Here is a 13,796-nt window from a genome sequence, read left to right as displayed (position 1 = left end):
CTCCCGTGCCTCTCCTCTGGTCTGCAGACTCCCTGGTGCATGCTGGAGTCTGAATTCACTCTGACTTGGCATGTTCTCTTGGGTTTCAGTCTGTTCTTAGACCTGTGGGACGGTGCTGCCAGTGGCGCCTGTGCTGGCTGCACTTCTCACTGAAGTGGCTTCAAGTGTGATTGTTCTTGTTTGCCATATTTTGAGTACCCTGTAATTAGACTTACTCTGATGTGTTCTTTCATGTGTTCATTTGGAAGAATGTTTTACTCTGCAGCCAGTCGCGTTTTTAGTTGATGTTCTTTTCATTAATTTTAGGTATACATGCTGTGGTCTGAAAATATGTGTTGTAGGTTACATTTGCAAACATTCTTTGCACACACAACAATTAGGCATTTGCTTTGCAAAGTAAATTGTTTATATAATTATTAACCTGACACTAGTTTTATGTAAATGCCTTGTAATACTTATTTTTTTTTTATCAACAAGAGCTCTGGGAAACCCGCCCAGTCCCAAAGACTTGATAGAACTTATTTTTTTAAGATTTGCTTATTTTTGTTGGAAAGGCTGATTTACAAAGAAGGAGAGACGTATCTTCCATCTACTGCATCACTTCCCAAAGGGATGCAATGGTAGAGATAACCAGATCTGAAGCTAGGAGCCAGGAAGCTGTTCTAGGTCTACCATGTGGGTGCAGGGTCCCAAGGCTTTGGGCTATGCTCTGCTGCTTTTCCAGGATTCAAGCAGGGAGCTGGATGGGAAGCAGAGCAGCTGGGACAAAAACCAGTGCCCATATTGGATGCCAGTGTTTGCAGATTGAGGATTAGCCAAATGAACCATAACTCTGGCCCATGCACAGAACTTTTTTGTGTTCCTCATTGAATTTCCTTAAAAAAAAAGATTTATTTATTTTTTATTGGAAAATCAGATATACAGAAGGGAGGAGAGACAGGAAGATCTTCCATCCATTGATTCACTTCCCAAGCAGCCGCAATGGCAGGAGCTGAGCTCAATCCAAAGCCAGGAGCCTGGATCTTCTTCCAGATCTCCCATGTGGATGCAGGGTCCCAAGGCTTTGGGCCATCCTCTACTGCATTCCCAGGCCAAGCAGGGAGCTGGATGGTGTCGGAAACGCCCGCGTCACCGCGTACCCCGAGCCGAGCAGAGGGGCTAGGGTTACAGACAACACATAAGACAACAAAAGACAACATGCAGTGGGTCACTCTTGTACACAGAATGCCAAATTTATTCCAAGTATCCTGCATCTTTTATAGTCTGCTTAGTCCCTCCCAGTATTATCCCACTGTTCAAGCAACACCTAAGCTCCCCTGGGAGCATCTTAACAAAAGGAAAGTAAAGAAGAGGGAACTTGCAGTCAAGCCAGGGGCTAAATGCATTAGGCCAAGATTGCCCAGTCTGTTATACCTTAGAAACAAGCTAAGCTGTAGAGTTAACCCTTGGGAGACCGGGGCCTACAGATGGGAAGTGGGACTGCTGGGACACGAACTGGCAACCATATGGAATCCCACCGCATGCAAGGCGAGGCCTTTTGTCGCTAGGCTACCACGCTGGGGCCCCTCATTGAATCTCTGACATTTCTTTGTTCTAAGTGTTATGGGGCTGAGCTGTGGATCCTATAAACTGACGTGCTCATCATGGCATTCCCTGCACACTCTTGGTCATCTTGTGTTGGAAGTAGCTGTGGCTGCCACGTGGGCAGACTCATCTTCACTCTGGTTCTGCTCCCATCTCCACATCTCATGTGGTCTCTCTCCCTCCCCAGTTTGCCAGGGCACGAGCAATAAGCTCACCCAACTGGGCCCTTTCGAAGACCACTTCCTGAGCCTGCAGAGGATGTTCAACAGCTGTGAGGTGGTGCTGGGGAACCTGGAGATCACCTATGTGCAGAAAAACCATGACCTCTCCTTCCTGAAGGTGAGTGGGAAAGGCTGGCCTCCCGCGCAGACACTGCAGAAGAAGGTGAGGGATGACAGTGTTGGCGGCATTGACTCAAGTGTGTTTGCTCTGGGGAAGTAAAGGTGAATGTGCCACTGGGAGGAAGGTGGCCTCCTCAGCTGGAAGGACTCAAGGGAAACAGCTTCTGGGCACGGACAGGAGAATTAAGCCTTGCTTCTGCAGTATACTGATGGCGCTTGGAGAAAGTGGTCCTGCCCATTGTGTGTACCTGGTACTGTAGGGTTAGTATGCCCACTGCAGCTGAGTCTCAAGGTTTCCATTGGCTCCAGGGAACTGGGACGAGCCCCCACCATCCCCACCACGCCAGCTTCAGCAAATCCTCATCTTAGTAGGATTATATGCTGAGTGGACATTCCCTACTCTGTTCTAGGACATCATGTGAGCTGGATGGAAAGCTAGGTTTACATTTTCCAACCATCCAATGTAGAGTGAGGGCTGCAGTAATGCTTTCTATGGATGAAAGCTTCGTGGGTGCTACCCAGCTCTTCCCCTCCCAGGTTCTAACCTCATGCTGATCTGACATTTCATGGCCTCTTGGGTGCCCTGGCTCTTGGAACTCCTGTTGAACCTAAATTCTGAAGCTCAGAAGAGAATCATTGTGCTCTTGTTTGTGCCCTTAGACCATCCAGGAGGTTGCTGGCTATGTGCTTATAGCTCTCAACACTGTAGAGAGCATCCCCTTGGAGAGCCTGCAGATCATCCGAGGAAACGTGCTGTATGAAAACACCTATGCCCTGGCTGTTCTATCCAACTACGGAGCCAATAAGACTGGGCTGAAGGAGCTGCCCATGAGGAACCTGCAGGGTGAGTGGGAAAAATGCAGCTCTGAGCCAAATGCCTGCCTTAGCACCACCTCAGGGAAGAATCTCATTCATGCAGTCATGGCCAAGACAGCAGGTAGAAATAGATTATGGAGCAGAAAGGGAAGACCAGAACAGTTGCCGGTTCTCCTGTGAACATGGGAGAAGACCCAGAAAGTGAGTGAGAAATGAGAAAGAAGCTGGATGAGGATATGACCTGGACTGTGATGAAGAGTTTTGTGGGGAGAGAGGGAGGGAACTTCCAGGCTATTAGCATGGCCATGGGCAGAAAGGGCATGCAGCTGTCCTCTCCCTTGAGGCACAGCACATGTAGGACTGAGCCAGAAATACAGATTTATTGTACCTTCACTCCTTTGATAAGGTCTGATGTGTGAAAAAGCTGCAGCAAGACATTAGCAACCCCAACAAGAAACTAGATGAGCCACAGGACACACTGTAATGAGCCAGGAGACTTTTGAAATGGGGTAGTCACTATGTGTGCACAAGTATGTATGTGTGTGTATATGCATGTGGTGTGTATGTATGCATGGGTGTGCACATATTGCCATGTACATGTTGTGTGGTGTGTGTACCCATGAATGTGTGTGAGCACGTGTGTGTATTTGTGTGTGACTGCAACTACAAACAAGGAGGAATACCTGTATGTCAGAGGTCACTGTACACTGGTCCTCAAGCAGTGCTGCCGTGGAGGGCAGGCAGCAAAAGTTCAATCTGATGCTTCTGAGGATGCTGTGAGAGATCTCTGCCAAAGATGTCAGATCTAAAAATAGAGATAGTTGTCAGGCATGTGCATGCAGCAGCCATAGTAACTGCTGCACCTGCTGTCTCACAAAGGGGCCAGGGAGCAACTCCGAGGGCAGCTCACTGGGCAGTCTTTGACTCAGACTCCTGTCCTTCCCACTGCCTGGGACAAGGGCCAGACAGGAAAGGGGTGAGGTGAGACCAGAGGCACAGAGTAGAGGAGTCAGGTCTGGAATTCCAGCAGCTTAGGGACAGGGTGGGGCCAAGTCAGCTCCACCTAAAGCTGAGAGCAGGGCCCTTGCCTGCTTGGCGCACAGTTTGCTATCATGTGAATCCAGCGTGAGCCCACCCAGCCACTCCTACAAGGCTCAGGGTGCCTTGACACGTATCACTTGCATACCCTTTCTCCACATCTCACTCTACCCTAGCCCAGCCTGACCCTGAGGAAACACCACCTATGGCTCTCTTTGCATTTGTGCTTTGTCCCCCTGACAGAGCCCACCTCTTCCTTCCTCCCCATGTTTCCAAATGTCTGACCACATCAAGGACACCCTCCCTACTTGTGGTGCTGTCCTCCTGAGTCCAGCAAAGTTTTCATAGGGCAGCCCTGGACTCCTGCCCCACTCTTATCCTTCTCAGAAGAATGGGAAATGCTAGAGACGTGTGGGGGTTCCTAAGAGGAGGTTTCTCACTGCAGCTCTTCTCCTCGCAGAAATACTACATGGAGCCGTGCGATTCAGCAACAACCCTGTCCTATGCAATGTGGAGACCATCCAGTGGCGGGACATTGTCCACAATGACTTCCTGAGCAATATGTCTATGGACATGCAGAACCCCCTGGGCAGCTGTAAGTATGCATAACCCTTGTGTCTACCTGCAGCTCTGCTGGTGGAAGACCTCTATGGGTGACAGGATAGGCAGGGAGGCACAAGGAGCATTCACACAGACCAGAGCCACAGGGCCTTCTGAAGTAAGGCTTGGCCTGTGGGATAGACACCCTGAAGTGGCTGAGCTGTGCTGCACGGCCAGCCTCTCCCTGGCTGCTAAGCCCTTGGGACTGTTTTCTGCCCTCCTTTACCTGGGCGCTTGTCCCTGCCTGATCATCAGCAGGTGAGCCTGATGGATACCAGACCAAGGTCAAGGTTGTGCCTCTTGCTGCTGGGCTGAAGACACATGGCTACACTTGCCCCTTTCCCATATCCTAACCTGTCCATTCTTAGCAATTGCCTGTGTCTCCGTATCCCAGCATCTGTGCATCAGGTGATCGGTTTTGCTTCCAGGAACTAAAGCCAGCATGGATCCTCAGAACCACCAAACTCCTTAGATTCACCAAGCAGGGCCTCTGTGTGTCTGGGGCATGAAATGCCCACAGTGTGGAATTTGCAATCTCTACCATTCTTAAATTTCATGGTCCTGGACACTGCTACAGAGCACTTGCCACCTCCTGCTCTACAACACTGGGCATCTTGCATTGCTGGAATTCTGTACCAATGAAGCAGTAGCCCTGCAATCTGCACTCTTGCCCAGCCCCCAGCCTGGGCAGCCCTCTGCTGTCTTCTGTGAGCTGACTCACAAAGGTGCCATGCTCGCTGGAGCCACACTACCTCTGACACTTGCTTCCTGTTCTGAAGCCTGCTAGTCCCACAGTCGCCTATGTTGTGGCACATGTCAGAATTTCCTCTCTTTGTGGCTTCCTGAGTTTGTTCACCATGTTTGTGTCATGTTTTGTCCATTCACACTATAGTGTGTCCACTCCAAGCCTGTGTTACAAACGTGTTCTTCCACCAGTGACACCTCATATGCTTTCAAGAATCCAAAAACTGCTTTTACAATGATAAACTTTATATATTTGTGATCAAGGTTAGCATGCCCTCTGCCAATTCATGGACAATGACAGGCTAAGTTGTGCACATTTATTAAAAAAAAAGAAGAAGAAGAAAAGCAGATGCTAGCAGTATATGAAGCCAGTAGGGGTTCTCATAGATCAGACCAGGCATTCCACAGTGACACCACGTGGTGAAGACCCATCAAGAAAATGTCAACAGATAAATGTGGACAGGTTCCGATAGTAACAAGATTGAAATAATTGCAAAGGTTCTGGCACATTCCAAACCTGTTGGGCACCTGCTGATGCCACAACCCCACATCCTAACTGGTGTGCCACTACACGTGGATGTCAGTTTAAGGACAGCCACATAAGAATAAACCATGACAGATGCAGATAAGACAATAAGAAAGTTAAACTGGAAGTCCATGGAGAAGAGAGCTTTCTCCCTGTTGATGTACCTGGGATTGCAACAGAGGGTGAGCTGAGTACCTAGGCTCCTACACCCATGTGGGAGACCCAGATGAAGCTCCTGACTTGAGACTACCCAGCCCAAACTATTGTTTTGTCAGTGAACTTTTGTGACACTAAGGGAAGAATTACTTATTGAACAAATTATTCTGGAATGACAGCTATTAGGGCTTGGCCAGGCTGAAGCCAGGAGCCAGAACTCCCATCTGGGCCTTCCACGTGGGTGGCAGAGGCCCAAGTCCTTGAGCCATCACCTGCTACCTTGCAGGGTTCATTAGCAGGGAGCTGAGATAGGGAGTAGAGCTGGGATGAGTGTAGGCTTGCCAACCTGGGATGTGATTGCCGCAACCCAACATCCTAACTGGTATGCCAAACAGCTGTGCTGGAAATTTGAAAAATATAATGAAATATAGGGCAAAATATATTAGTAACCTAATATTACTACTTGGACAAAACCACTTTTAGCCTGTCTGCATGTTATTTTTGCTTTGTTTCTTGCCTTCCTCTCTGTTTCTCTTTATTTCCTGCCCTACCTTCACAACCTGCAGCCCACACTGTCCTTAGTGACTGTGGAACACTGGGAATGCACTTCTTCCCTTTGTCCTGGTGGTAACTTTAAAAGCAGTGACTTGTGTTGGAGTGGTGTCTGGTTCAGATGCAAATTACCAGGTTGTCACCTCCACCCTAGCCCAGCCCAACCCCAAGAAGTCAGATTCTCCCAGTTACTAGGTCCCTCCTAACTATTCCTGAGGTTCCATGAGGTTGCCATGTCTGGACTGAGCTGCTGTGTTTCACCACTCCGTCTTCAAATTCCTCATGACCAATAGAAGCTAAACATGACTAAAAGATTAAAAATCTTTGTTGTTGATTTAACTTAACCAGTTGCAAAGACTTCTAGGTAGTGCCTTGTAAATCATCAGCTAAGGTGCAAGATAACCGCCAAAGTTACACCCACTATTACCTTGCACAACCTTGAAGCGTAGTCCCTGCTGTCCTGGCCATGGCTGGACCTGGCCATGGTTTTATGAGCCTTGATTTATGTATGGGCCCCAGGAAGAGCACCCCATGGACTCTCTCACAGGGTGACACAGCAAGGGCCACTAATGCAGTGCTCAGAACAGTGTGGAAGCCCCTGGAGTGAGCATCATTCCCATAACCTCAGCAAGGTGTAGGTATGGATCTTTGAGTCTCTGAAGTCCTGCTGTGGGCCTGTTGTGAGTCGATAGCTGCCCCTATCTGTTTCCATGGTGAACAAGAACAGCTGATACAAGGTTGTCCTGGACAGTCAGAAGCTGTGCCTCATGCATAGAACTGGCTTAGTTTGGAGCATTGTTGACTGCTACCAGGGACTGACAACCATTTTCGCTCTTGTGTTCCAGGTCAGAAGTGTGATCCAAGCTGCCCAAATGGAAGCTGCTGGGGTGCAGGGAGCGAGAACTGCCAGAGGCGTAAGTCGGGCAAGTCGCTATGGGAGAGCGACCCCTCCTGCATCATCCTCAGGGGCAGTTGCACTTTCCCTGTAAGGGTCAGAGCTGCCCAAGCATGGACCCCACACTGGCAGCCTCCTGCATGAATCTGGCAAGCCCTGGGTTCAGTTGCATGAACTGTCTGTGGTCTTCAGCCTGAGCAACACAGTGGGCATCCACAGGAACCCCAGGCTCCTAGTCCTGTCTCTGCCCACCCATTCTGGGGCGGAGCTGTGGGCCCCAAGAGGCTTTACCCATAGGACCACACTCATGGTTGGTATGGGTTCTCTGCCTCAGGGCGATGATCCTGCTCAGCTCCTCAGGCAATCTGGGGATGTCTCCAGGAAACTGAGCCCCCCCTGCTTTTAAGTTGGCCCTGGTGTGACAGTGCCACCCCCAGGGTGTTTTTTGTTTCCCCAAAACCCAGGCTCAGTAGCATCCAAGGATTTTAGGGGACACTTAGAGCCACTCAGCGCTCCTGAGAGATGAGAAGCCAGTGGGAAGTAGGGGCAATAGCAGAGCTGTGATCTGACCCCACTCAGCTGAATCTTGTCTACCCTTGTCCACTGTGATCACTCACACACATACACAATATCCATCCCTGCCACCCTGGCTGTGGACTCTCGGATGACCCTTGCTGTCTTCTAGTGACCAAGATCATCTGTGCCCAGCAGTGCTCCGGGCGCTGTCGAGGCAAGTCGCCCAGTGACTGCTGCCATAACCAGTGTGCTGCTGGCTGCACCGGCCCGCGGGAGAGTGACTGCCTGGTGAGACCCAGCTTCCTACTCCTGTTTGCCTGGGCACCTGTAGGAAAATGAGTGCGGCAGCCTTTGTCCCATTCTGTTTCCAACACTGACTGGGTGGTCACTGCCTCACCTTCCCCACCCCACCCTGGGGTCGCACTAGCTGAGCAACTAGATATGAGTCCCTTCCTGTCATGTGCATGAGTGATCCTGGTCTTGCATGTAGAAGCTTACCTGCTTTGCACCTGTCAGAGTGGCCTGCCCTGCCCTCAGGTCTGTCCCCAAACCCACTGAAGTGCTCACCATGTTTCAGGAGCTGTGACATGTGGGTACAGGATGTGTCAGTCTGCAGGACCCCAGGGTGGGGACTGTGTCAAGGGCCCCAAGACCCCTCAGGAAGTGTCTTTACCAATCATGCCTAAGTCTCAGTGAAGGGCAGGTCCTGACCCAGTCAGAGCTGAGCTGTGCGCATGAGGCACACCCCAGGACCTTTCCATGGGGTAAGGGTTCACGGAATTTGATGATTGGATCTGACCCATTGTCCCAAGTGCACTTATGGAAAACCCAGAACGAACTGAGTAGCAAGGCTGCTGGCCACAGAGGCCTGTGAACTCTTTGTGCCTCAGCCAGAGTCTCTCAGACCTGCTTGCTCAGGCCTTCTTTCCTTGTTCTGGATGGCTGTAGGGGAATTGTCTTGACCTGCTGACCCCAGACACTGTACTGAGCTGTCATGGAAGAAATCAAGTATGGCATGTTTCGTCTGTGCAACACAGGTGACCCTGCTCAGCCTGACCAGGTGTTTGTGCCCCCCCCCCCCGCAACCTTCCCCAATAGGTCTGCCGCAGATTCCGGGACGAAGCCACATGCAAGGACACCTGCCCACCTCTCATGCTGTACAATCCCACCACATACCAGATGGATGTCAACCCTGAGGGCAAATACAGCTTTGGTGCCACCTGTGTGAAGAAGTGTCCCCGTGAGTCCCTCACACCTTTACCTTCTCAGACAGCCACATCCACCTGCTTTATGTCACATGGATCTTTGGGTCATGGTTTTTGCCTCACTGCAGGCAAGTACCATGTGTCCATCTAGGTCAGGGGTCAGGAACCACCTCGCAGCAGAAATGCAACTGTATCCGCATAGTTCTGGAGCTCAGTGAACCCTCCCCTCTGCCAGCCTAAGGCAGATGAAGAGCCCTAGGGTGCCCCTGAGAATGTGGGCACTCAGCTGCAGGTGGCACCAACCATGTTCCTTTGTGCCACCCTGCTGTTAGCTCTGGTGCCAAGTGACAGAACTAATAGTGGTGAGTCCAGCAAACCCCTTCCCAGGTGTCGGAACTTCTGGGAAGTTGTGCCTCTTCAGGGTGTTCCATTGATTTTGTTTTTGTTTTATTTTGCTGTAATATTTGGGTTTGGGTGTTTATATTTTTGTTGTCCTTCCAGCCACATGGAAGCAGTGACAGGAGTTATTTTCTGATAGGAAAGGGAGGCAGTCTAACAAAAGAGCTCTAGAAACCAAGTTTGATTTCTGAAAGAGTTTGAGGGGAGAATGCCAGAGCAGGTACACCTCTGAGTCATGTGGATGATCAGAGGCCGCAGGGAGGCAGACTGGGGTCCTTTCCCACTGGTGTGACAGAGACACTGCTGAGAGGTTTACACAGGGAGAACACTCAGGACCTAGGAGAATACAAGCAGACAGCTCATAGGGGAAAATCTACTCATGTCCAGTGAGTGTGCTTGAGTGCATGCAGAGGCTGAAAGAGGAGCACTGTTGTGCCTGGGATAATGACAATGGTAGCATCACCACAAATTCACTTTTGGATGCCAGACATCTGGGCTGCCATAACACAGCCGGAGGACACTGACCGCGGCAGACAGGAGATGACAGGGGCAGGGGCAAACCTGGAGGTCAGCCCAGGGTGCATATAGGCACCCAGATGAGGAATGGTCTTTGAGAATATCTGAGCTCTAAGTCCTGAAGGTTGAGCTGGTAGGCTTGAAGCGGTCTCTAGGCTCCCTGCTCCCTACGCTGTGGGCCTTTGCTTCCTGTCTGCAGCAAAAGGCTGTGGACCCTTTTCTCAGCCCCTTCACAGAAGGGCAGGAGGCACCTGCTGCTGCCCTCATCACCTGCCTCCCATGCCCCTGCAGGTAACTACGTGGTGACGGATCATGGCTCATGTGTCCGAGCCTGTGGTGCTGACAGCTACGAGGTGGAGGAAGATGGTGTCCGCAAGTGCAAGAAGTGCGAGGGGCCTTGTCGCAAAGGTTAGGGTTAGGGTGATGGGCCCCGCCAGACTACACCCTTGCCCTACAGTGGAGACCAGTGGGCAGTACACGTGTGCAACAGGGTGTCAACACACCGGTTCTGCACAGGAGGGGGGCTATGGCCAGGGACTCTCTGGAGCCATGCAAGCAGCCCTGGTGGCCAGCGCAGTTGCCCTGAGAGGAGGAGACAGTGAGAACCAAAGCCTGAGTGGGAAATGAGAGGAGCAATGAGAGCCCAGTAAGGGCCCATATCACTATAATGAAACCTCCTGTTCTGGAATATGTGTCCTGGGATTCCAGAGTAGAGGCCCCAGCAGGCCCTCACCAGCATTTGCTGAGTGACTGAACAATGGCCTGGCAGCCAGAATTCCTGCTGCTCAGTTCCTGAGGTGCCCTAGGATTCTTCCTTCACAGTCTGTAATGGGATCGGAATTGGGGAATTCAAGGACACGTTGTCCATCAATGCCACAAACATCAAGCACTTCAGGAACTGCACATCCATCAGTGGTGATCTACACATCCTGCCAGTGGCATTTAGGGGGTGAGTGATGGGGTACTGACCCATGAACAACATGGTCCACTCCCTTAATTGGGACGGGGATATGGGAGATAGGGAGAGCTGGTGGCCAGAAACTTCATTGCCTGTTACAGGGATTCTTTCACCCACACCCCGCCCCTGGACCCCAAGGAGTTGGACATCCTGAAAACTGTGCGTGAGATCACAGGTGAGTCAGGCTGGATTGTGAAGAGAATTGAAAGGTAGCCCCATTCCTGGGCATGGAAAATCCCTCTGAAGTCCTGCCAGAAGGCACTGATTCTTGGCCGCTTTTCAAAAATGCCTCAAGCCGAGGCCTTGTGTCTGCCATGGAGTCTGTGCTCATGTTGAAACTTCATGTGCAGCCCAGCTGCCCAGGGCTCAGGACTGTTGTAGGTAGAAGAGAAGTCAGAGAGCAGACAGCTTGGCTGCTACAAGCCTAGATCCATGTGGATGTTGGAACTGTACGTTTCTAGAAAGAAGAATTTGATCTAAATGAGGTGGTTTCAGGACTAGCTTCCACCAAGAAAAGTAGGCAAATGTTCCTGGGTGGTGACAGCCCCCGTCAGACCAGAGACTGGAGCACTGTCTTCAAGGTGGTGATGTGGGATCAGGGAGGGGGACAGATCTCGCTTCCTGCTCTGGCCTTGAGGGAATCTGGAGTAATGTCTGTGCAGGACTGCACGTGCCTGACTCTCCCTCTGCCTGACAGGATTTCTGCTGATCCAGGCATGGCCAGAGAATAGAACCGACCTCCATGCCTTCGAGAACCTGGAAATCATCCGTGGCAGAACAAAGCAGCAGTAAGTGGGCCACAGTCACAGACTAGGATGTAATGCTGTTTTCTTTGTTTTGGAATTAGATTTAAAGGAAGTTGTAGAGACACCCTCAAGAGTCCCTATGTGTCCCCTGCAAACTCCACTTCCTCTGGGGCTGGACTGGCAGCCTCCCTGCCTCTGCAGGGCTGTTAACTGCAGGAGGGTAGGGGAAGAACCCCAGGCAAAGAAGGAGCCTCCCCAGGGTACTGTAGGTCTCCTCCCTCCACCTGTGCCCACGGGCCCAGAGCCCATCCTCCCAACACTCAGTCAGTCCTGACCCCTGCAGGTTTCTCTCCTGCAGCCTCCACTGGTTTGCATGGCCTTTGGCCTCCTTAGCCCTCCTTAGCCCTCCTCCACAGACCACACTTCGACCTCCTGCCTACACATTTGCCACCCAGCGGTTGCTGATGGCTGTCAGCTGCACAGGACCACATCCCAGCATTCCTGACGCCAGTGCCAAAGCAACTCCCCAGGCAGGCATTGGGCCCACAATTTGTAGCCCCCATACCTCCCATCAAAGCACCCCGTTGGCATCCAGCTCCTGCTGGTGCATACCCTAAGAGGCAGTGATGGCAAGTATGGTGGCCATGTCCCTGTTGCTGACATCCAGTTTCTGCCTGTCTTACACCCTGAGAGCAGCCCACATAGAATTGACAATATTCAATGCAAATAGAGAAACATCTCCAATAAAGCACCTATCTGAGAATCAAGTTGTGAGCTGGACACACGTGCACAGGCAGGGCAGCTTCTGGTGTGTCCCAGGGAACATGGAAAGTTTGGGGTTGTACTGGGGAAAGAGAAACCATGGTCAGGTTTGAAAGAAAGCTCTGTAGAGCCAGGTGAGAGCTGGCAGCTCTGAACTTGGAGTTGCTACCAAGTCTGGTTGGGTTGCTTTGAGTAGCCCTTGGGGCAGGTGACCATGGCCTGAGAGCTTTTCCCTCTGTGATCTTCAGCTCCATTTCAATGGACATGGTTGGAGTGATAATTCTCACAGACCTTGCTATTTGCTCAGGAAACAGGAGTATAGTAGACAGATGGACAGACAGGACAGACCTACAGTCTTTGAAGTACAATAAATGCTTTGGAGACTGGGGTCATTGGCTCACAGAGTGGGTAAAACAGTGACATCCAGCTCACGGGCGGGGGCTTGCGCTGAAGTGCAGCTGTCAAGCTGCCATTGTATATCCAGGTGATAGTTCAGCCTTGGCTGCTCTAGTTTGGGTCCAGCTCCCTGCTTGTGCACCTGAGAAAGCAGCAGAAGATGGCCAAGGTGATTGGGCCCCTATGCCTACATGGGAGTCCTGGAAGGGGTTTCTGGTTCCTGGGTTGGGTCTGAGCCAGCCTCTGCCACTGCAGTCATTTTGTGAAGGATCCGGTGGAGAAAAGATATTTGCCGCTGTCTCTGCGTGTCTCTCTGCCTTTTCAGTCAACCAGTATTTTGTTAGCAGATGTATTTTCAACCTCTTCATCTGCCACTGAAGTTGAGAATGCCGAATGAGCCAGAAGCTCATTCCAGTGACTGGCAATCACCAGAAGGCAATCACAGTATGCCTGAGTTGTCTGGGAAAGCATAAACAGTGTTATATGGTTTCTCACACTGATGTTTTCTTTCTTTCCCATTCAGTGGTCAATTTTCTCTTGCGGTTGTTGGCCTGGACATAACATCCCTGGGCCTACGCTCCCTCCAGGAAATCAGTGATGGAGATGTGATTATTTCTGGAAACCGAGACCTGTGCTATGCTGACACAATAAATTGGAGAAAGCTTTTTGGGACCTCCAGCCAGAAAACTAAAATTATTAACAACCGGGAAGACAAGGACTGCAGTGAGTGACCCTTGCCCATTTACCTCCTATGGACCCAGAGCCTTTTGCATAGAATGTTGAATATCGCCCCCAGTGTATGCATCACACTGCTGTCCTTGAACTTACTTGTCATGAGTGCATCACAGCTCAGATCATTCTCTCGATGGATTTGCCCTGCAGTGTAGACTGTCAATTCTCTAACCAAAAGAACTGAATTTAGCATTAGTTCTGTCACATGTTAGCTGTGAGTTTCTTCTTGTTCATTTCAGTCCTCATGACTGTGGTTGCACACATACACATGTGCTTATGCGTCTACAGGTGAATGTAGGCATTTCACACCAACA

General features: G+C 50.8%; 1 protein-coding gene across 1 annotated transcript in view; it reads left to right on the top strand.

Annotated features, from left to right (window-relative positions):
• Positions 1 to 13,796, top strand: part of EGFR (epidermal growth factor receptor) — a 99,432-nt gene that overhangs the window by 58,472 nt on the left and 27,164 nt on the right. Inside the window, exons 2-12 of the mRNA XM_058678068.1 lie at positions 1,772 to 1,923; positions 2,586 to 2,769; positions 4,240 to 4,374; positions 7,203 to 7,271; positions 7,938 to 8,056; positions 8,867 to 9,008; positions 10,180 to 10,296; positions 10,711 to 10,837; positions 10,948 to 11,021; positions 11,544 to 11,634; positions 13,274 to 13,473. Coding sequence (XP_058534051.1) covers positions 1,772 to 1,923; positions 2,586 to 2,769; positions 4,240 to 4,374; positions 7,203 to 7,271; positions 7,938 to 8,056; positions 8,867 to 9,008; positions 10,180 to 10,296; positions 10,711 to 10,837; positions 10,948 to 11,021; positions 11,544 to 11,634; positions 13,274 to 13,473 — 1,410 coding nt within the window. The remainder of the gene's footprint in view (positions 1 to 1,771; positions 1,924 to 2,585; positions 2,770 to 4,239; positions 4,375 to 7,202; positions 7,272 to 7,937; positions 8,057 to 8,866; positions 9,009 to 10,179; positions 10,297 to 10,710; positions 10,838 to 10,947; positions 11,022 to 11,543; positions 11,635 to 13,273; positions 13,474 to 13,796) is intronic.

The sequence above is a fragment of the Ochotona princeps genome, chromosome 20 (assembly GCF_030435755.1).
Source record: "Ochotona princeps isolate mOchPri1 chromosome 20, mOchPri1.hap1, whole genome shotgun sequence".
Classification (NCBI taxonomy): domain Eukaryota; kingdom Metazoa; phylum Chordata; class Mammalia; order Lagomorpha; family Ochotonidae; genus Ochotona; species Ochotona princeps.
Note: the sequence above shows the minus strand (reverse complement) of the source record. Positions and strands in the feature narration are given on the sequence as shown.